General features: G+C 33.4%; 1 protein-coding gene across 1 annotated transcript in view; it reads left to right on the top strand.

Moving 5' to 3' along the window:
• Positions 1-24,612, top strand: part of ADGB (androglobin) — a 257,841-nt gene that overhangs the window by 176,288 nt on the left and 56,941 nt on the right. The window contains exons 24-25 of the mRNA XM_051997914.1: positions 11,750-11,884; positions 14,204-14,357. Coding sequence (XP_051853874.1) covers positions 11,750-11,884; positions 14,204-14,357 — 289 coding nt within the window. The remainder of the gene's footprint in view (positions 1-11,749; positions 11,885-14,203; positions 14,358-24,612) is intronic.

A 24,612-nucleotide genomic window follows, 5' to 3' on the forward strand; every position in this document is an offset into this window, starting at 1 on the left:
GCCTGTTCACAGCCTGTTCACAGGGCAGCCACTGTCCATCCCTGTTTTGTAGCAGAAGCTTGGAACCTCCTTGCCCTAAAAGCAAACCCCAAAGATTTTTAAAAAATGAATAAAAGGCAAAGTGAACTCTAACTATAGATAGCTTCTATACAGAAAGAGAGCAGATTTCCAACCCTGAGGAAACTAATAGCACACAGTCTCCAGACAAAACCCCAGAGGGGGATATAACCTGGTTCCTATCACACAAAGCTCTCCTAGAAGAAATTAGAAAGGATCTTAAAAGAGAGCTAGAAGAAAAATGGCGAAAGGAAAGGGAAGCTCTGTAAGACACTATGGAAAAGGCATATAATTCATTAAAAGAAAGATTTGATAAAGTGGAAAAAGAAAACAACTCCCTGAAATGTGAAATGAAAAAGGTAAAAAAACTCCAAGGAAAGAGGGATTTGTGAATTGGAAAAAGAAAATAACTCTTTAAAAAAATTTGTGAAATAGAAAAAAATTCCATAAAACAAAACAACTCATTTAAAAACTCAATTGGACATGTACTAAAAGAAGTAAAAAAGTAAATGAAGAAAATAACTCATTAAAAATCAGAATTGGACAAATGGAAATGAATGATTTGATGAGGCATCAAGAAATCAGTCAAGCAAAAACAAAAAATGAAAATATAGAAAAAATGTTAAATATCTACTTGGAAAAACAACAGATCTGGAAAATATTATTTTTCAGGAAATCATCAATGAGAACTGCCCAGATGTAATAGAATCAGAAGGCAAAATAGGCATTAAAAGAATTCATCGAACATCCCAAAATAAAAACTCCAAGGAATATTGTGATTAAATTTCAGAACTATCAGAGTAAGGAAAAAAATATTACAAGCAGCCAGAAAAAAACAATTTAAATGCCTAGGAGTCACAATAAGGATAACTCAGGATCTAGCTGCTTCCACATTAAAGGAATCTGATATTCTGAAAGGCAAAGGAATTTGCAATGCAGCCAAGAATAAATTACCCAGCTAAGCTGAGCATCTTCTTCTAGGGAAGAAGATGGACATTCAATGAAACTGGTGAAATCCATTTGTTTCTAATGAAAAAAAACAGAGCTAAACAAAAAATTTGACCTCCAAATATAGGACTCAAGAGAAGCATAAAAAGGCAAAAAGAACTCTTGAGAACTGTATTTCTGTTATGGGCATACGTAAAGAGCACATGTATAATTTGATTTTACTGGTACAATTCCTTTTCCACTAATAATTCCTTTTTTATATTATATCAGAAAAAGAGAACAGTGAAGGTAAAAAGAGGGAAATTACATCTCACAATGAGGCAAAGGAAACCTATCACATCTGAGGGAATTAAGGGAGGGGAAGGAACATTGTGTGAATCTTACTCTCATCAGATTTGGCTCAAAGAAAAAATATTAGACATATTTAGTTTACAGAGAAACTTATCTCATCTCATTGAAAAGTGGAACAGGAAAAGGAAAAGGAAAGGGATAGGCTAAATAGAAGGGAATACAGAAACAATAAGGGAAAGGTATAGGAAAGGGAGAGGAACTCTAAGGAGAAGGAGGGATTCTAAAGAGGGAGAGCTGCATGAAGCAAGTGGTGCTCATAAGTTTAATACTGGGGAGGGGGATAAGGGAGGAAGGAAAGAGAAAAGTATGATCTGGGGATAAGATGGCAGGAAATACAGAATTAGTAGTTTTAACCACAAATGTGAATGGGATGAATTCTCCCATAAAGCGGAGATAGATAGCAGACTGAATCAAAAGCCAGAATCCTACAATATGTTGTTTACATGGAAACACACTTAAAGCAAGGTAATATATACACAGTAAAGGTAAAAGGCTGGAGTAGAATCTATTATGCTTCAGGTGAAGTTAAAAAAAAAAAAGCAGGGGAAGCCATCCTTATCTCAAATCAAGCAAAAGCAAAAATTGATCTAATTAAAACAGATAAAGAAGGAAACCATATCTTGCTAAATGATAGCATAAATAATGAAACAATATCAGTACTAAATATATGTGCACCAAGTGGCATAACACTAAATTCCTAAAGGAGAAGTTAAGGGAGCTGCAAGAAAAAATAGACAGCTGCAAGAAAAAATAGACAGCAAAACTATAATAGTGGGAGATACAACCTTGCACTGTCAGAATTAGATAAATCAAACCTTAAAACAAATAAGAAAAAATTTAAAGAGGTAAATAGAATATTAGAAAAATTAGGCACGATCGATCTTTGGAGAAAACTGAATGGAGACAGAAAAGAGTAACTTTCTTCTCAGCAGTTCATGGAACCTATACAAAAATTGATCATATCTTAGGACATGAAGACCTCAAAATTAAAGGCAGAAAGGCAGAAATAGTAAATACATCCTTTTTAGATCATGATGCAAAAAAAAAATACATTCAACAAAAAGCCAGGGATAAATAGAATTGGAATTTTGGGAATTGGAAACTAAATAATCTCATCCTAAAGTATGAATGGGCAAAACGGCAAATCATAGACACAATAATTGCACCCAAGAGAATGACAATAATGAGACAACATACCAAAATTTGTGGGGTACAGTCAAAGTGGTAATAAGGGGAAATTTTATATCTCTACAGGCTTACTTGAATAAAATAGAGAAAGAGAAGATCAATGAATTGAACTTGCAACTTAAAAAGCAAGAAAAAGAGCAAATTAAAAACTCCTAATCAAATACTAAACTTGAAATTCTAAAATAAAAGGAGAAATGAAAGTGAAAGTAAAAAACAAAACAACCTATTGATTTAATAAATAAATGTAAGAATTGGTTTTATGAAAAAAAAAACAACAAAATAGATAAACCTTTGCTAAATTTGGTTAGAAAAAGTAAAGAAGAAAATCAAATTGTTAGTCTTAAAAGTGAAAAGGAAGAACTCTCCACCAATGAAAAAAAATAGGGCAATAATTAGGAGTTACTTTGCCCAACTTTATGCCAATAAATTTGATAACCTAAGTGAAATGTATGACTATCTTTAAAAATATAGGTTGCCCAGATTAACAGAGGAGGAAATAAATTGCTTAAATAGTCCCATTTCAGAAAAAGAAATAGAACAAGTTATTAATCAATTCCCTAAGAAAAAATCCCCAGGACCAGATGGATTTACATGTGAATTCTATCAAACATTGAAAGAACAATTAACTCCAATGTTATCTAAACTATTTGAAAAAATAGGGAAGGAAAGACTCATACCAAATTCCTTTTATGATACAGACATGGTACTGATACCTAAACCGGGTAGGATGAAAACAAAGAAAATTATAGACCAATCTCCCTAATGAATATTAATGCAAACTTAAATAAAATATTAGCAAAAAGATTACAGAAAATCATCCCCAGGATAATATACCACAACCAAGTAGAATTTATACCAGGAATACAGGGTTGGTTCAATATTAGGAAAACTATTAGCATAATTGACCATATCAATAACCAAATTAACAAAAACCATATGATCATCTCAATAGATTCAGAAAAAGCATTTGATAAAATCCAACATCCATTCCTATTGAAAACATATATAGGAATATATTGGCTTAGTATAGGAGGTATAGGAATAAATTGGCTTTTCCTAGCCAATCTATTGCCAGCCAGTAGCATCTATTTAAAACTGTAAGTAAGTATCATATGTAATGGGGATGAACTGGAACCATTCCTAATAAAATCAGGAGTGAAACAAGATTGTCCACTATCAGTATTATTATTCAATATTGTATTAGAAATGCTAGCTTCAGCAATAAGAGATGAAAAAGAGATTAAACGAATTAGAGTAGGTAATGAGGAAATCAAATTATCACTCTTTGCAGATGATATGGTGATATATTTAGAGAACCCCAGAGATTCTGCTTAAAAGCTATTAAAAATAATCTATAACTTTACAAAGTTGCAGGATACAAAATAAATCCACATAAATTCTCAGCATTCTTATATATCACTAACAAAATTCAACAGCAAGAGATACAAAGAGATTCCATTTAAAGTATACAATAGTATAAAATATTTGGGAATCTATCTGCTAAGGGACAATCAGAAACCATATGAACAAAATTACAAAACACTTTCCACACAAATAAAGTCAGATCTAGCCAACTGGAAAAATATTAAGTGCTTTTGGATAGGTCGAGCAAATATAATAAAAATGACAATACTATCTAAACTAATCTATTTATTTAATGTTATATCAGTCAGACTCCAAAAAAACTATGTTAATGACCTAGAAAAAATAACGAAATTCATTTGGAAGAACAAAAGGTCAAGACTTTCAAGGGAACTAATTTAAAAAAATCAAATGAAGGTGGTCTAGCTGTACCTGATCTAAAACTACACTATAAAGCAGCAGTCACCAAAACCATTTGGTATTGGCTAAGAAATAGACTAGTTGATCAGTGGAATAGGTTAGTCTCACAGGACAAAATAGTCAATGACTTTAATAATCTAGTGTTTGACTAACCCGGGATAAGAATTCACTGTTTGACAAAAACTTCTGGGAAAATTGAAAATTAGTATGGCAGAAACTAGGCACTTGATCACAAAATAGAAAATTTTGTTTATATCAAGGTCAAAAGTTTTTGTACAAATAAAACTAATGAAGATTAGATTAGAAGAAAGGCAATAAACTGGGAAAACATTTTCACAGTTAAAGGTTGGGCTCACAGGACAAAATAGTGAATGAACTCTAGTATGATGATATCAAAGAAAAAGGTATTAAGGGGTGGGGAAAAAAGGACTATACTGGAAGAAGAGGAAAGGGGAGGTATAATGGGAAAAGGTTCAAAAAACATTAAAATAGAGGGAAAGAAGAGAAGAGGATGAACATTGTTTGAAGCTCAATCTCATCAGTTTTGACTCAAAGAGGGAATAACTGAATCATTCATTTGGGTATAGAAATTTATCTTGCCCTATAAAAAAGTAGAAAGAGAAAGGGGAAAGACGGGAGAAGGGATAGATAGAAGAGATGACAGAAAAATTAGGATACGAGAAGGGGAAGGAGGGAAAGAAGATAGAGTAGTCAGGGGGTTAAAAACACTACTAAGAAGGGATAGGGTGGAAAGAGAACAAAGGGATATACAGGGGAGAAAGTAGGATGTAGAGAAAAAAAGAGTCAGCAGTCATAATTGTGAATGGGAATGGGATGAACTCTCCCATAAAACAGATGCAAATAGCAGAGTGGATTAAACAACAGAATCTTACAATATGTTGTTTACAAGAAATACATTTGAAACAGATATATACAGAGTAAATATAAAAGATGAGCAGAATTTATTATGCTTCAGCTGAACAAAAAAAAAAAAAACAGGCATAGTAATTAAAAGAGGTAAGGAAGGAAACTAAAACATGTTAAAGAGTACCACAAACAGTGAAGTAGTAGCCATAATAAATGTATTCACACCAAATATTAAAGCAGCCAAATTCCTAGAGAAGATTTTAAGTCCATTAAAGGAATAAATAGACAGAAAAACTATCTTATTGGGGAACCTCAACCTTCCCCTCTCAGAATCAGACAAATCTAACTACAAAATAAAACAAGAAAATTAGGAAGATTAATAGAATTCTAGAAACCCCAGATATGATAGACTTCTGGAGATATTGGATAGGGAAAGAAAGGAATATACTTTTTCTCATTAATACATAGCACCTATACAAAAACCTAGCATGTATTAGGGTATAAAAACTTCACAATCAAATGCATAAATCCCCAGTTAAATACCAGATTAGAAATGCTGAAACTCAAGGGAGGGAGTAATAAAATTAAAACTAAGAAAACTATTGAGCTAATCAATAAAACTAAGAGTCGGTTTTATGAAAAAACCAACAAAATAGATAAATAGTTGGCTGATTTGATTAGAAAAAGGAAAGAAAAAAGGTGTAGCAATTTTGATCTCAGATAAAGCAAAAAGTAAAAATAGTAAAGCAAAAAAAATTACCAGCATAAAAAATGAAAAAGGCAAATTTATCACAAATGAAAAATTAAAGCAATAATTAAGAGATATTTTGCCCAACCGTATGCCAGCAAATCTGACATTCCAACTGAAATGGATGGTTATTTACAAAAATATAAATTGTGGATTAATAGGAGTGAAAATTACTTAAATAGTTCCATTTTAGAAAAAGAAATTGAGCAAGTTATCAATGAATTCCTAAGAAAAAATTTCTAGGACTAAGTGGATTTACAAATTAATTCTGCCAAATATTAATTTTATTTATTGTCAATAATAGTTTTATTTTCAAAATATATGTAAAGAGAATTTTCGACATTCATCTTTGCACAATATTCTCCTGATTCTGTTCATTTCACTTTGCATCAATTCATATAAGCCTTTCCAAGATTTTCCAAGAGTATCCTGCTTGTCATTTCTTATAGCACAATAGTATTCCATCACAATCATATACAATTTTTTTAACCATTCCCCAATTGATGGGACATCCCCTCAATTTCCAATTGTTTGCCACCACTAAAAGTATCTTTGTACATATACATGCATATGTATATATACATACATATGTGTATATGTATGTATATATACATACATATGTGTATATATATGTATATATATATATATATGGAATATGTATATATTCCTTTGTGGTTTTTATCTGTTTGGAATATAGGCCTTGTAGTGGTATTCTTTGATCAAAGAGTATTCATGATTTTTATGGTTCTTTGAGCATAATGCCAAATTGCTTTCCAAACAGTTGAATGACTTTACAACTCCACCATCAAAGCATTAGTGTCTCAGTCTTCCCACATCCTTTAAAATAGTTGTCATTTTTCTTTTCTGTTATATTAGCCAATCTAATAAGCATGGGATGGTAACTCGAACTTGTCTTAATTTACATTCATCTAATCAATAGATTTAGAGCATTTTTTTTATAGCTTTTTATTTACAAGTTATATGCATAGGTAATTTTACAGCATTGACAATTGTCAAACCTTTTGTTCCATTTTTTCCCCTCCTTCCCCCTATTCCCTCCCCCCGATGGCAGGTTGACCAATACATGTTAAAGTATAAATTAAATACAATATAAGTATACACGTTAGAGCATTTTTTCAAATGACTATAGATAATTTTTATTTCTTTGACAATTTTATGTTCATATCCTTTGACCACTTATCAATTGAGAAATGTCTCTTATTTTTTATAAATTTGATTAAGTTCTCTATGCATTTAAAAAAGGAGGTCTTTATCAGAGAAACTTGCTATAAATTTTTTTCACATTAATAATGTCTAACTATATATTTCTCTCAATCTTATTTCTCCCCATTCTCCCATTCTCAAAAGTGTTTTTATATCTGACTTTTCTTCCTTGCAATCTGTCTATTCTCAAGTGTTTTGCTTCTGACTTTTACCTCTTCCACTTTTCTCTCCCTTCTATCAGTTCTTTCTATTCCCCCCATTTTTCTCTTATCCTCTTTCCCTTTTATTTTCCTGAATGGTAAGATGGAATTCTACACTCAACTGTCTGTGTATGTTGTTTCCTGTTTGAGCTAATAATTTCAAAGAAATTATGGCTCATGTTCCACCCCCACTGCAACTTTCCACATCTTCCCTTCCATTGCAAAATCTGCTTCATGCCTCTTTTATATGATATAATTTATACCATTCTACTTCTAATTTCTTCTTTTTCCAGTACATTCTTCTTTCTTACCATTTATTTTTTAGATAATCACTCTATCATATTCAATTTACACATGTGCTCTCTGTGTTTATGTACTTTTAACTGTCCTAATAATGAGAATTTTTTAGGAAGTAGAGGCATTATTTTCCCATGTAGAAATGTAAATCCCTTTATTTTTTAAATTTTTATATTTATTAAATCCCTTGTGATTTTTTCCTGTTTACATTTTTTTATGCTTTTCTTGAATATTGTATTTGAAAGTCAGATTTTCTATTCAACTTTGCTCTTTTCATCAGGAATGCTTGAAAGTCCTCTATTTCACTGAATGTCCATTCCCTGCCACCCAAAAGGATTATTTACTAGGTAGTTGGTTTCTTAGTTATCATCCTCACTCTTTTGCCCTCTGATTCTTCCATTTGGAAGTTGCTATATATTATATTATCTTGATTGTAGTACCACAATATTTGAATTATTATTTTTTTTTAGCTACTTATACTAGCACTCCTTGACCTGGGAACTCAGGAATTTTTCTATAATATTTCTGGGAGTTTTAATTTCAGGATATTTTTCAAGAGATGACAGTGGATTTTTTTCAATTTCTATTTTATTTTATATTTTAGTATATTAGGGTAATTTTCCTTGATAATTTTTTAGACGATGATATCTAGGTTCTTTTTTTTTTTAATCATAGCTTTCAAGTAGTTCAATAATTCTTAAATTATATTTCCTGGATCAGTCTTCTAGGTTAATCTTTTTTTTAATGAAATATTCAGATTTTCTTCTATTTTTTCATTATTTTGGTTTTTGTTTTATTGTTTTTTGATGTGTCATAAGGTCATTCATTGACTTCTATTTGTCCAATACTAATTTTTAAGGAATTATTTTCTTCAGTGGAGCTTTTGCACTTCTTTTTCCATTTGGCTAATTCTTTTTTAAGGAATTCATTTCTTTAGTTAATTTTTGTATCTCTTTTTTATTTGACTAATTTTGCTTTTTAAGAAGTTCTTCTATAGTATATGAATGTGATGGAATATTATTTTTCTATAAGAAATGATGAGCAGACTAATTTCAGAAAAGCCTGGAAATCTTACATGAACTAATGCTAAGTGAAGTGAGCAGAACTAAGAGAACATTGTACACAGTAACAAGATGATTATGTGATGATCAAATATGATGGATTTAGCTCTTTTCAAGAATGAGGTGATCCAAGGAAATTCTAATAGACTTGTGATGGAAAGTACTGTCTGCATCCAGGGAGAGAGAGGAGAGAGAGAGGAAAGAGAGAGAGAGAGAAAGAGAGAGAGAGAGAGAGAGAGAGAGAGAGAGAGAGAGAGGCAAAGAGAGAAAGAGAGAACTATCGAGACTGAATGTGGATCAAAGAATAGTATTTTTCACCTTTTGTTGTTGTTGTTTGCTTGGTTTTTTTTCTTGTGTTTTTAAAATTTTTGATCTGATTTTTTTCTTGTACAGCATGACCAATATGGAAATATATTTAGAAGAATTGCACATGTTTAACCTATACTGGATTGCTTGCTTTCTTAGGGAAAAGAAAGGGGAAGAGAGAGGGAAAAAAAATTTGAAATGCAAAGGTGAATATTGCAAAATACCTACACATATATTTGGAAAAATAAAATACATTAAAAATTAAATTCATTCATTTACTTTCAAAAAAGGAGTTCTCTTTAGTGAATTTTTGTGTATTTTTTTTTCCATTTGGTTAATTCTACTTCTCAAGGCATTCTTCTTTTTATTAGGTTTTTGTGCTTTTTTTTTTTTTAACCATTTGACCTATTCTGTTTTTAAAGTGTTATTTTCTTCAGTATATGTATGTGTTTTCTTTACCAAGATGTTGACTCCTTTTTTTCATGATTTTCTTGCATCACTAATTATTTTTCTTCCCAATTTTCTTCTACCTCTCTTACTTGATTTTAAAAATCCTTTTTGAGCTCTTTCATGGCTTGAGGCCAATTCACATTTCTCTTTGAGGCTTTGGATGTAGGATTTTTGACTTTGTTGCCATCTTCTGAGTTTATTTTTTGATGTTACCTGACATCATAATAGCTTTCTAAAGTCAGGATCTTTACTTGTTTGTTCATTTTTCTAGCCATTTCTTGACTTTGAACTCCACACTAAAGTTTGACTGCTTTCAGAGCACAAGGGAGTCACTGTCATAAGCTTCAGGTTTTTTGTACAGCTGTCTTCAGAAGTAATTCTGGAGACCTGTAAGTTTTTGATGTTTCTAAGGTATTGTGATCTAGAAAGAGGTATACTGTTCTCTTTTGTGCTCTGGTCTGTGACAAACCACAAGCACTCTTTTCCATCCTGAAACTTTGGCTAGTGTTCCAGCTTTCCTCTGGCTACAAGCTCTGGTGTGCTAGTGCTCCTTCTTATCCTGAAACTGATCTGGGTCATAATCTTGGATTTCAGTCCTGGGCTGTCTTCTACTTTCACTTTGATGCAACAGACTTTTCTTGACAACTTTGTAAGTTGTCTTGAGCTAAGACATTGTTTTACTCCATCATTTTGTGGATTCTTCTACTCTATAATTTGTTTTGAAGTATTATTCTAAAAATAGAGGGATTTTGGGGAGAGCTCAGGTGAATATCTGCCTTTTCTCTACCATCTTCATTCTGCCTTTCTCTCAGTGGAGATTTTTTTAAGATACGCATTTAAGATACGCATATATTGTTCCATGATTCCTCCCTCTTCTAGTTACTACCTCTGTGACCTCAGACAAGTTATTCAATTTTTTTGAACCTAATCATAAGCTTAGATTACCTTCCCAATGCCTTTTCCCTCTGAATTTGTTTTGTGATTCTATGCTTCTTTGTTATATCTTCATCTCATCAGAATATCAGGTGTATTTAACACATTGCTCATGTAGAATACAAATCATTATTAGTCAAAATATATTCACTGGTCCATCTTGTATCATTAGCCTTTGAGGTTCAAAAACCAAGTTTATTTATCTTGCTCTGTAGAATCTCATAGAGTTAGTCACACAATTATTTTTGGTGATAATAAAAGATATATAGAGATAGTAATACTCTGGAGCTCTCCCTGACTCCACTGTTAAATTTATCCCCCAGAACTCACCTAGTTACCATTCCTTTCAGAGTTCTAGGAGCTAACCCTGAGAGGTTGAGTGTATTTTTCTAATGTTATTGCTTACAAGTTTCTATCAGGATGCTTGCCCATTAATTATTACCAAGATTTAGTAAGTTTTTAAATTAGCTTTTAGAAATGAATTTTTACTATTGTGGTATAGTACAAAAAGTTAAGACATTCTCTTAAATTAGAGCCACACCCTCTCACATAAATATGAACCGAGCCAAGGGAAAGTAAGGTCAAGTATAGATGGTATATGTGTCAAAGAAGTAACTCATAGTTCTTAGATGCTAGAAGTCCATTTTTTTCCCTTTGTGAGGCATGTTTTGAATGGTGTGGCTTATTGTTGACCATCTTATTGAGTTGTGAAGCTGCATTTTTCAATGTGCTTAGTTTGTCTGTAGCTACTTATGTAGATACTACCATTAGTCACTGCTAATTTGGGAATGATCTTGCCATTACAAATGAGAAATTTCAAATCATTTGACCCTTTGAATTTCACAGGTCCTTTCTCTAGTCAAGTGGTAAAGGAAAAAAGATAGAGGCTTTCTCCTGTTTCCTCCTCTAAAATTTCTCTCTCAGGGACATAACTGGAACTTCTACCACTGGGTTGGTCTGACACAAGAAGGCAGAGAAGTCTAGTTTGCTATTTTATACAAAAATGCACATGGTGTGACTGAGTCTCTTCAGCCAATATCAATACATTTCCTATATGGTGTCATTTAATTTCATTATTCCTTCCAAAATAATTAAGGACTTTCAAAACCTATCTTAAAGCCTTTGACTGACTGAAGAGAAGTATCCTCATTAATTATTTTAATCTTTAAGATTTACATCTCATTAGTTACTTTAAAGAGGGGAAGCTAACTTACTGATTGAATGGACTACCTCATCCTTATATAGATTTTCTATATTTTTTTCTTATTTGTTCTTTTCATAAATAAGGAGCATTTAGGAAATAATTTTATGAAATATGCTCTTTCATTTTTTTCCAGGTTAATGTTTAAAAGCAAATGCAAGTCTTTTGAGCTATATCCGTGTTATAAAGATGAAGAAACTAAGATAGCTTTTGCTGATTATTCTGTAACCTATTCTGATCAACCACCAAATTCTTGGTTTATAGTTTTTAGGTAAGATTTTGAAAATATTTTCCTCCTCTCTAAATTTGATGTTATTATTAAAATCATTTTCTGTGTATAATTAATATAAGTAGCTTGATTTTTTTGTTTGTATCCCCAGCACTGAGCATAGTACCTAGCATAGAGTAGATGCCTAATAAAGTATTTTGATTGATCTGAATCACTTGTTTAATTTACTATGGGATACAATTAATTATTTTATAATTTTGTTTAAAAAAATAAAACTTCCAAGTTGCTTTTTTTACCTTTCCCAAAAATTATTCCACTTTTGCTTTGTATATATGAAACTATTTAAAGAAAAATTTATTTGCATTTTTATCTAGTTAAAAACAAAGAAAAATAAAAATTAGGGTATAAAACTGTTTTGTTAATGTTTGAATTTAATAACTTCCTGGTTTTGTTGTAATTTTAATAACTTTCTGATTTTATTGTAATTATTTATGTTCATTGTATCTTTCTTAGAATCTTATAAGAGACTTATTTCATCTTTGCATTCTTAATATCTAGCATTGTGCCCAAATAGAGTAGTTACTAAATAAATATTTGTTAAATTAATTTGAAATGCTACTCGCAAAATGTATATAGCATAAAACTCTCTCATTTGCTATACTTAAATAGCTGCAATATACAAATTATAATTATATAGAAAATTTATACTTATAAATAATGTTGATTGCAAGAATCATTATAATTCAATTCGGTTAAAAAGAATTTATTTCTTAAGTACTTAAACTCCTCTAGGATAAAAATAATGAAGCTTCAAGTTTATGCTCTGCTGAAAAAAATATGGACACAGAGAAGTAAATATAAAACATAAAATAAATACAAAGTCATTTTGTGGGAGGCAAGTTCAGACTGACAACTGAAGGATCAAGATAAGCCTCTTATAGAAGGAGATCCTTTGTGCCGAGACTCTTAAGAGGCAGAGTGGAGGAGGGAAACCATTAAGTTTCCAGGTATAGAGAAGAGCAAATTGGCCAGTTTAACTGGAATATAAAGTTTATGAAGAGGCATTATAAAATTCATCTCAAAATAGAATTTGGAACCATATTGTGAAGGGACTAACTGCCAAATAGAGATTTTTATTTTATCCTAGAGACAATAGGATTATCACTTCAGTTTAATGATCAGGCAACAACCAACCATGATCAACTTTATTTATTTGTGATTTTGTGTTTTCTGTGCTTTTGGAATGTTATTTGGCAAGTGTGTAAAGGATGCCTTGGAGAGGAGAGAAACTGAAAGCAGAGAAAGACTAGTTAGGAATCCAATGCAATAGTTCAGGTGAGAAGTATTGAGAACCAAAATATGTGTGGTGGCAATCTGAGAGAAGAGGATAGATATGAAAGAGATGAAAACTGAATTGATAAGATTTGGGAAAGGGTGGAATGAAAAAGATGAAAATCTGAGAATGACTTGGAGGTGGCAAACTTGAGTCACTAAGAGGAGAGTAGTGTTCCCCAGTGAGATGAAGATAATAAATTTTATTTTGGACATGCTGAGTTTGAGAACTCTATGTGATAGCCAGGTAGAGACATCTAGCAAACAGTCTAGACTGGTGCTTAAGATTAGAGATGGGGGTTAAACATGCTAGTTTGGAAATCTGTGACTTAGAATTGATAATTGAGTGTATCCGGATTATGAAACCACCAATAGAAAATACAGGACAGAACTCTTGAAGTACACTCACACATAGGGTCAGGATATAGATGATGATACAGCAAAGGAATCTGAACAGGAGCCTATTAGAAAGGAAAAGAAAAGGAGAAAAAAGTATCGAGAAAGCTCAGGGAAGAGAAAATATTCTTAGAACTGGGGAATCATAGATTCGAGCTAGTAGAGACTCTAGATGTTATCAAGTTCAATCCTCTCATATAATAGATATGGCAAATGAAGCCTGGGAGAATATGACCTGGGTCACACAACAAGAAAGTGCCTGAGGCAGGATGGCTACAGAGATATCAAGAAGGATGAGGCTAATAAAGCCCTTTTGGGAATAGCAGTTAATAGATCATTGGTAACCTTAGAATAATTTCCTTCAAGTGTTGGGGTTGGAAGTCATGTTGTGAGAACTGGACAAATCTGTGGAATTAAGGAAGTAGAGGCAAAATATATAAACAGGTCTCTCCAAATGTTGTCTATAAAAAGATAGGAGAGATGAAAAAAAGTATCATTTTATACAGGTATGTTTTATTGAATTTGTATGTTTTAAAAGTTAGCATTCATTTATTCCAACTTCTTTTTAGTCATTTAAAATCCAATTAATTTTCTAACACATCTTTTAAAGGAGATTCTTTTTTTTAATTGCAGAGAAACATTTCATGTAGCACAAGATATGCTCTTGATGCCTAAAGTGTATACTACTCTTCCAGTTTGTATGCTCCATGTTGTTAATAATGACACGATGGAAGAAGTGCCACGAGTATTTCTCAAAGTAATACCTTATGTCTATACCAAGAATAAGGTAAGACTGAAGGTTATAATAGTTATAAATTTTCTTTGTATAGAGGATAAAAAGATAATTTCTATATACTTTTGGTGTGTTTCTTTGTTGAGAAAATCCAAAAATGGTCACTAATACTCAGACACAACTGAAAAACTAAGAATAAGATAGTTATAGCTGCCAAAATTTTTTTTTTAATCACAGATCTGACTATATCACTCCCTTACTCAGTAAACTATAGTATTTCTCTGTGGACTCTAGAATTAAATGAAACTCTTCTGTTTAGCCTTTGAAATTCTGTGCAACTGTCCTCAACTTACCTTTCTAGCTTTGTACATTACTCCCTTTTCACAGATATATTGATATTGCCAAAGTAATCTTAATGTTCTTCATGCATGGTACTCCACTTCCCATCTCTATACCATTGCATTAGTTTCCCACCATGTCCAGAATGCACTCCTTTCCTCTCTTCCATCTCTTAGAATCACCAGTTTCCTTCATAGTTCATCTCTAGCACCTTGTACAGTACAGTACACCTTATATAGTAAGCCTTTCTTGATTCCCCTAACTTCTATTTCCTTTCCCATAAATTTCTATTTTGTATTTATTGTAAATACTTTATATCTACATACTGTGTCCCTTAAATAAACTATAAGCTCAATGATAGTGATTATTTAACTTTTATCTTTCAGTCCTAAGTTCTTTACACAGTGTCTAGCTCATAGTGAGTGCTTAATATGTGTTATTATTTTCAATCATCCTTTCATTTATCCACTCATCTATACAAATAGCTAAATGAACTGAAACAACAAAGGGATCAGAGACAGAGATGGTGATGATTCTAGAGGAGCTTAGAATATTAATGGGGTCATATTTTTAGAGCTGCAATGGGTCTTAGAGTCCAGAGTCCCATCCCTTCATTCTTTGGATGAAGAAACTGAGACCCCAAGAGAATCTGTGTCTTGCCCAAGATTACACTTGCCCAAGCTAATGTCTAAAGTGGAAATTTAATCCTGTGCTTCTTGGTTTCCCATCCAGCATTATCCATTACACCACTCCATTCCTTGCTCTGTGTGTGCTTGTCTCCTACCCATCAGATTGGCTACTGACAACAAAAGTGAAAATCAAAGGCCTCATGGAAAGCAGGCACATTAATGAACCTGTGAATGGATACAACTGTTACAAAAAGATATTTGGAATTACAAAAGGTTACTGAGCAATGCATGCTCTTTGACTCAACTGTTATCATTGAGATGTATTTTCTAATACATCTTTCACATAGGCTGAACTTTGAAGTCACCAAATATCAATGCATATATTACTTGGTCTAGAAGTTTTTGCTGAGGTCTTCATAAGATTGCTTCTTCTCCTTTTTCCATATGCTGGGATGTAAGTGTGATTTCCTTCAAAATAATTTTTGTTTATGTTGGTTATTATGTGAGATATATGTTCCAAATGATGTTTCTTTTTTTTTTTTAAATAACTTTTTATTGACAGAATCCATGCCTGGGTAATTTTCTTTTAGAACATTATCCCTTGCACTCACTTCTGTTCTGACTTTTCCTCTCCCTTCCTTCACCCCCTCCCCCAGATGTCAAGCAGTCCTATACAAGTTAAATATGTCACAGTGTATCCTAGATACAATATATGTGTGTAGAACTAAACAGTTCTCCTGTTGCACAGGAAGAATTGGATTCAGAAGGTAAAAATAACCGGGAAGAAAAACAAAAATGCAGTTTACATTCATTTCCCAGTGTTCTTTCTTAGGGTGTAGCTGCTTCTGTCCATCCTTGATCAATTGAAACTGAATTAGATCTTCTCTTTGTCGAAGAAATCCACTTCCATCAGAATACATCCTCATACACTATCGTTACTGCAGTATATAATGGTCTCCTGGTTCTGCTTATTTCACTTAGCCAGTTCATGTAAGTCTTGCCAGTCCTCTCTGTATTCATCCTGCTGGTCATTCCTTACAGAACAATAATATTTCATAACGTTCATATATCACAATTTACTCAACCATTCTCCAGTTGATGGACATCCATTCAAAGGATATGCACAGTTTGATAACTTTTTGAGCATAGTTCCAAATTACTCTCCAGAATGGCTGAATGTACCAAATAATGTTTCTAATTACCTTTAGAAAAAGGAAGAAAGCTCCTTTTCCAAGTCCTTTATTGTTCAAGGAAACTTGAATGAGAAGTCATGGACATGTTTAAAGACAGGAAGTAAATAGCCAATAGACAAGGAGAGATTGATGAGAAACTGGGGATGACATAGGAGACAATCTGTTGAAGAAGATGGGATGGAATGGGATCATCATGTGGAATGCTTTATTACCCAGGAAAAGAAAAATTATACTTTTTCATTTAAAAGAATGGTGAAAGAGGCAATAGCAGCAGAAGGCATCGGAGTAGTGAGATAAAGAAAAGATTAATATGATTAATCAGCAGTCTTCTGAAATCATGTTTGGCAATCATTTTTCTAATTGTGCATTTGCTTCTACATCTGTATCCCTTGTTTCATAGTTCAAAGTAGATTTCCTATTTTGCATTTTAGCTGATTAATTAATCAGCATTAATCCCCCTAAGGTTAATGCCAAACCTAAATTTGGTATGATAATTAACAAAACTACTTTGTTTTCACATCTTCCTTCCTTGGCAGATTTAATTTTGTTTATACAATATTGGGATGGATAAAAACTCATTTCCTCGTTTATCTTTTCCACACAGGATCCTGGAATATGATGTTCCCAAGAAATTGGGTAATGAAGTAGCTTGGAGGCTTCCAAATAAATTATACATCATATTTCATATAGATAAATATCTGGCAAAAGTTGGGCATAGATTATTTTTTTCTTTTGCTTATAAAGTACTGTCACTTTAAGCTCACTTCTTTTCCTTGCATAATTTTACATAACTTCAAAACTCTTTCCTTCTCTGTCTTTTTTGACACTGCATTCTCTTTTATTCTGCCTCCTTCACTACTTCCAGTCCTCATATTTTATATATACAAACCTTTTCAGAATTTGTTCCTTTTCCTTTCTGGCACCATATTTTTAATACACTAGTCTTCTATTGTTCCCTCTATGAAAAGTACATTGCTATTATTCATCCTGCTTGCTGAACAAATATTCCTAAGACATATGTAATTCCTTTGCTCATGACACTCAGATTGTAAACTCACCCAAACATTCCCAAATCTCAAGGCCAGATTCTTCTGCCTGGCTCTCAAGATTCTTTACAGCCTTTTTCCACTTTTGGCATATAAATTTTCTTTTGGTCTTATATATGTGTCCAGATATAGTTCCTTCACTTGTCTTAGGCTGATCTCATGAAGATGGTGTTATTTCTAGCATTATGCTTCTCTTCTGCCCCACCCCATCTTAATATGTTTTTTTTTTTCTCTTTATTTCTTCACTTTGTCTTTTCAGATACTAGCCACAATCAATTTCCAAATTCACTGTGAGGTCTTCCCTCGTTACTCTCATCCAAAGTGATCTCTTTGAACTCCGAACTCTTTTAGATTTTATAACTCATGCCACCTAAAAGTTTATTATATGATGTATATATATATATATATATATATGTATATGTATATGTAAATATCAGTATATCATGTTATCTAAGTTTCTTTTTCCATTATTAATTAAGTCTGAGATTTTTTTCCCCAACTTTTATAGTCTTTCTCTTTTTTGGTTATCTTGTATGACAATACTTCACTTTCCTCACAATTGTATCATCTCCAACATGAATCTTCTTTCTACAGTTATGCTTATCCGGAAGATTTTTGTTCACTTTGTTCTCTTTAGTGAAATTTCTTTTTACTACCCTAAAATATATTTTAAAATATACCCCTAAAATATATGATTAAGGCATTAGGATTATGATTATTCCATTGCTCTTGAAAACAATTCACTATAGACTTCTGGCCAAGATGGCAGAGAGGAGGCACATAGCTGTGTAGCTCCACATTTTCTCTCACTATCCATTCCATTACAAGCCTCTGAATTAATGCTTAACTGAAAAAAACCCCACAAATAGTTACAAATAGAAGCCATCCTTGAGATTCGCAGGAAAGGTCTGTTTTTGCTCGAGGGTGGGGACGGTTTTAGATCAGGCACAGGCTGAGGGCAGCAGCAGCGAGAGCACGGGAGCAGGCTGGAGAGGGGGTGGGGTGTGATCGCAGCCGTCTCTGCGGGGAGAGCTTCTCTACAGGTTTGGATACTTTGCTCCGGCAGCAAGTCAGCAGCCCAGCAGAGAAGCTAAAAACACCGAGGGTGAAGAATACAACCCCAAACAGCTGGAGTCTCTCGGGACCTGGCCGCCCCTCCCCCACAGAGTCTCAGCACGCTCTTGCATCTCAGAGCGCAGGCGCAGCACAGTCCTGCTAGTGCCTCACTGCTGCCACCCGCAGTCTGTAGAGGAAACTCGGTAACACCACCCAGCCCCTCCCCCCAAAGAAAGCAGGTTCCATTTAGGGTTTTTTCTTTTTTTCTTTGGTAGTTTGTCTTTGATTCTTTGACAAAATGAGCAAAAAATTGAAAAGGACCTTAACCCTTGACAGCTTCTATACAGATAAAGAGCAGACTCCAAATCCTGAGGAGACTAAAAACAGACTGTCTCCAGGTAAATCCCCAAAGGAGGAGATCATCTGTTCCTCAGCACAGATGAATCTCATGGAGGAAATTAAAAAGACTCTCACAAGGGAGCTAGAAGAAAAATGGGAAAAGGAGAGAGAGGCTTGGCAAAAGGAGAGGGAAGCTTGGGAAAAGGAGAGGGAGGCTTGGCAAAAGGAGAGGGAAGCTTGGGAAAAGGAGAGGGAGGCTTGGCAAGAGAGCCTGGAGAAGTCATCCCACTCAGTTAAAGAGAGACTGGATAAAGAAATAAAGTCCTTGAAAAATAGGATTGGTGAACTGGAAACAGAAAACAGCTCTCTAAAAAAACAAAATTGGCGAAATGGAAAAAAATTCCACAGAACAAAAGAACTCAATTGGACAATTAGAAAAAGATTTTTAAAAAGTGAATGAAGAAAATTCTTCATTGAAAATCAGGTTCAAACAATTGGAATTGAATGACTTAAGGAGACAAGAAGAATCAGTCAAACAAACAATAGAAAAGAATGTGAAATACCTTCTGGGGAAGACAACAGACCTGGAAAACAGATCCAGGAGAGACAATCTGAGAATCATTGGACTCCCAGAAAAGCATGATGAAAAAAAGAGCCTGGACACTATTTTTCAGGAAATTATCAAAGAGAACTGCCCAGAAGTCATAGGAACAGAGGATAAAATAGACATTGAAAGAATTCATCGGTTACCTACCGAAAGGGATTCTAAAATCAAAACACCAAGAAATATAGTGGCCAAATGCCAGAACCCTCAGACAAAGGAAAAAATACTGCAAGCTGTTAGAAAAACCCAATTCAAGTATCGAGGAGCCACAATAAGGATCACCCAGGATCTGGCAGTATCCACATTAAAAGATCAAAGGGCCTGGAATATGATATTCCGAAAGGCTAAGGAACTTGGTATGCAACCAAAAATAACTTACCCAGCTAGAATGAGCATCTTTTTCCAGGGAAGAAGATGGACATTCAACGAAGTAAGCGAATTTCACCTATTTTTGATGAAAAAGCCAGAACTTAACAAAAAGTTTGATCTACAAATATAGAACTCAAAAGAAATCTAAAAAGGTAAAGATTAATCTTGGGAACTATATTTCCGCTATAAAGATGTATAAAGAATACATGTATACCTTGTTCTAGAAACTAGAAAAAGAGTAAAGTGGGGGTACTACATCTCATGAAGAGGCAAAGGAAACCTATTATATCTGAGAGAAAGAATGGAGGGGGATGAATATAGTGGGTATCTTACTGCCGTCAGAATTGGCTTTAAGAGAAAAATTTTAGACATATTCAATCTATGGTGAAACTTCTCCTACCTCATTGAAAAGTGAGAAGGGAAAAGTGAAAAGGGAAGGAATAAGCTAAGTGGAAGGGAATACGGAAACTGGGAGGGAAAGGGGTAAGATAGGGGAAGGAAATCTAAGGCGGGGGAGAGATACTAAAAAGGGAGGGCTGTGAGAAGCAAGTGGTGCTCACAAGCTTAATAATGGGAAGGGGGATAAGGGGGAAAGAAGGGAGAAAAGCATAAACAGGGATTAACAAGATGGCAAGTAATACAGAATTGGTCATTTTAACCATAAATGTGAACGGGGTAAACTCCCCCATAAAGAGGAAGCGGTTAGCAGAATGGATTAAAAGCCAGAATCCTACAATATGTTGTTTACAGGAAACACACCTGAAGTGGGGAGATACATGCAGGTTAAAGGTAAAAGGTTGGAGCAAAATCTACTATGCTTCAGGTGAAGTCAAAAAAGCAGGGGTAGCCATCCTGATCTCAGATCAAGCAAAAATTGATCTAATTAAAAGAGATAAGGAAGGGCACTATATCTTGCTAAAGGGTAGCATGGATAATTGAAGCAATATCAATATTAAACATATATGCACCAAGTGGTGTAGCATCTAAATTCTTAAAAGAGAAATTAAGAGAGCTGCAAGAAGAAATAGACAGCAAAACTGTAAAAGTGGGAGAGCTCAACCTTGCACTCTCAGAATTAGATAAATCAAACCACAAAATAAATAAGAAAGAAGTCAAAGAGGTAAATAGAATACTAGAAAAATTAGATATGATAGATCTCTGGAGAAAACATAATGGAGACAGAAAGGAGTACACTTTCTTTTCAGCAGTTCATGGAACCTATACAAAAATTGACCATATATTAGGACATAAAAACCTCAAACTCAAATGCAGTAAGGCAGAAATAGTAAATGTATCCTTTTTCAGACCACGATGCAATGAAAATTACATTCAACAAAAAGCCAGGGGAAAGTAGACCAAAAAAAAATTGGAAACTAAATAATCTTATACTAAAGAATGATTGGGTGAAACAGCAAATCATAGACATAATTAATAATTTCACCCAAGAAAACGATAATAATGAGACATCATACCAAAATGTATGGGATGCAGCCAAAGCGGTAATAAGGGGAAATTTCATATTTCTAGAGGCCTATTTGTATAAAATAGAGAAAGAGATGGTCAATGAATTGGGCTTGCAACTAAAAATGCTAGAAAAGGAACAAATTAAAAACCCCCAGTCAAACACTAAACTTGAAATTCTAAAAGTAAAAGGAGAGATCAATAAAGTTGAAAGTAAAAAAACTATTGAATTAATAAAACTAAGAGTTGGTTCTATGAAAAACCAACAAAATAGACAAATCCTTAGTAAATCTGATTAAAAAAAGGAAAGAGGAAAATCAAATTGTTAGTCTTAAAAATGAAAAGGGAGAACTCGCCACTAACAAAGAGGAAATTAGAGCAATAATTAGGAGTTACTTTGCCTAACTTTATGCCAATAAATTCGACAACTTAAATGAAATAGAAGAATACCTCCAAAAATATAGCTTCCCCAAACTAACAGAGGAAGAAGTAAATATCCTAAACAGTCCCATCTCAGAAAAAGAAATAGAACAAACTATCAATCAACTCCCTAAGAAAAAATCCCTAGGACCAGATGGATTTACATGTGAATTCTATCAAACATTTAAAGAACAATTAACTCCAATGCTAAATAAACTATTTGAAAAAATAGGGATTGAAGGAGTCCTACCAAACTCCTTTTATGACACAGATATGGTACTGATACCTAAACCAGGTAGGCTGAAAACAGAGAAAGAAAATTATAGACCAATCTCCCTAATGAATATTGATGCTAAAATCTTGAATAAAATATTAGCAAAAAGATTACAGAAAATCATCCTCAGGATAATACACTATGACCAAGTAGGATTTATACCAGGAATGCAGGGCTGGTTCAATATTAGGAAAACTATTAGCATAATTGACTATATCAATAACCAAATTAACAAAAACCATATGATCATCTCAATAGATGCAGAAAAAGCATTTGATAAAATCCAACATCCATTCCTAATAAAAACACTTGAGAGCATAGGAATAAATGGACTTTTCCTTAAAATAGTCAGGAGCATATATTTAAAACCTTCAGTAAGCATCATATGCAATGGGGAAAAACTGGAACCTTTCCCAGTAAGATCTGGAGTGAAGCAAGGTTGCCTACTATCACCATATTATTTAATATCATATTAGAAACACTAGCCTCGGCAATAAGAGTCGAGAAAGATATTAAAGGAATTAGAGTAGGTAATGAGGAAACCAAACTATCACTCTTTGCAGATGATATGATGGTATACCTAGAGAACCACAAAGATTCTACTAAAAAGCTATTAGAAATAATTCATAATTTTAGCAAAGTAGCTGGATAAAAAATAAATCCCCATAAATCCTCAGCATTTTTATACATCACCAACAAAATCCAACAGCAAGAGATACAAAGAGAAATTCCATTCAAAATAACTGTTGATAGCATAAAATATTTGGGAATCTATCTACCAAAGGAAAGTCAGGAATTATATGAGCAAAATTACAAAAAAGTTTCCACACAAATAAAGTCAGACTTAAATAATTGGAAAAATATTAAGTGCTCTTAGATAGGCCTAGCGAATATAATAAAGATGACAATACTCCCTAAACTAATCTATTTATTTAGTGCTATACCAATCAGACTTCCAAGAAAAAATTTTAATGATCTAAAAAAAATAACAACAAAATTCATATGGAACAATAAAAAGTCGAGAATCTCAAGGAAATTAATGAAAAAAAAATTAAATGAAGGTGGCCTAGCTGTACCTGATCTAAAATTATATTATAAAGCAGCAGTCACCAAAACCATTTGGTATTGACTAAGAAATAGATTAGTGGATCAGTGGAAAAGGATAGGTTCACAAGACAGAATAGTCAACTATAGCAATCTAGTGTTTGACAAACCCAAAGATCCTAACTTTTGGGATATGAATTCATTATTTGATAAAAACTGCTGGGATAACTGGAAATTAGTGTGGCAGAAATTAGGCATGGACCCACACTTAACACCATATACCAATATAAGATCAAAATGGGTCCATGACCTAGGCATAAAGAATGAGATTATAAATAAATTAGAGGAACATAGGATAGTTTATCTCTCAGACTTGTGGAGAAGAAAGAAATTTGTGACCAAAGATGAACTAGAGACCATTACTGATCACAAAATAGAAAATTTTAATTATATCAAATTAAAAAGCCTTTGTACAAACAAAACTAATGCAAACAAGATTAGAAGGGAAGCAACAAACTGGGAAAACATCTTCACAGTTAAAGGTTCTGATAAAGGCCTCATTTCCAAAATGTATAGAGAGTTGACTCTAATTTATAAGAAACCAAGCCATTCTCCAATTGATAAATAATCAAAGGATATGAACAAACATTTTTCAGATGATGAAATTGAAACTATTACCACTCATATGAAAGAGTGTTCCAAATCATTATTGATCAGAGAAATGCAAATTAAGACAACTCTGAGATACCACTACACACCTGTCAGATTGGCTAAGATGACAGGAAAAAATGATCAATATTGAAGGGGATGTGGGAAAACTGGGACATTGATGCATTGTTGGTGGAGTTGTTAACAAATCCAACCATTCTGGAGAGCAATCTGGAATTATGCCCAAAAAGTTATCAAACTGTGCATACCCTTTGATCCAGCAATGCTACTACTGGGCTTATATCCCAAAGAGATACTAAAGAAGGGAAAGGGACCTGTATGTGCCAAAATGTTTGTGGCAGCCCTGTTTGTAGTGGCTAGAAACTGAAAATTGAATGGATGCCCATCAATTGGAGAATGGCTGGATAAATTGTGGTATATGAATGTTATGGAATATTATTGTTCTGTAAGAAATGACCAGCAGGATGAATACAGAGGGGCTTGGAGAGACTTACATAAACTGATGCTAAGTGAAATAAGCAGAACTAGGAGATCATTATACACTTCGACAACGATATTGTATGAGGATGTATTCTGATGGAAGTGGATTTCTTTGACAAAGAGACCTGAGTTTCAATTGATAAATAATGGACAGAAGCAGCTACACCCAAAGAAAGAACACTGGGAAATGAATGTGAACTATTTGCATTTTTGTTTTTCTTCCCGGGTTATTTTTACCTTCTGAATCTAATTCTCCCTGTGCAACAAGAGAACTGTTTGGTTCTGCAAACATATATTGTATCTAGGATATACTGCAACATATCTAACATATATAGGACTGCTTGCCATCTAGGGGAGGGGGTGGAGGGAGGGAGTGGAAAAATCGG

The sequence above is a fragment of the Antechinus flavipes genome, chromosome 4 (genome assembly GCF_016432865.1).
Source record: "Antechinus flavipes isolate AdamAnt ecotype Samford, QLD, Australia chromosome 4, AdamAnt_v2, whole genome shotgun sequence".
Classification (NCBI taxonomy): Eukaryota; Metazoa; Chordata; class Mammalia; order Dasyuromorphia; family Dasyuridae; genus Antechinus; species Antechinus flavipes.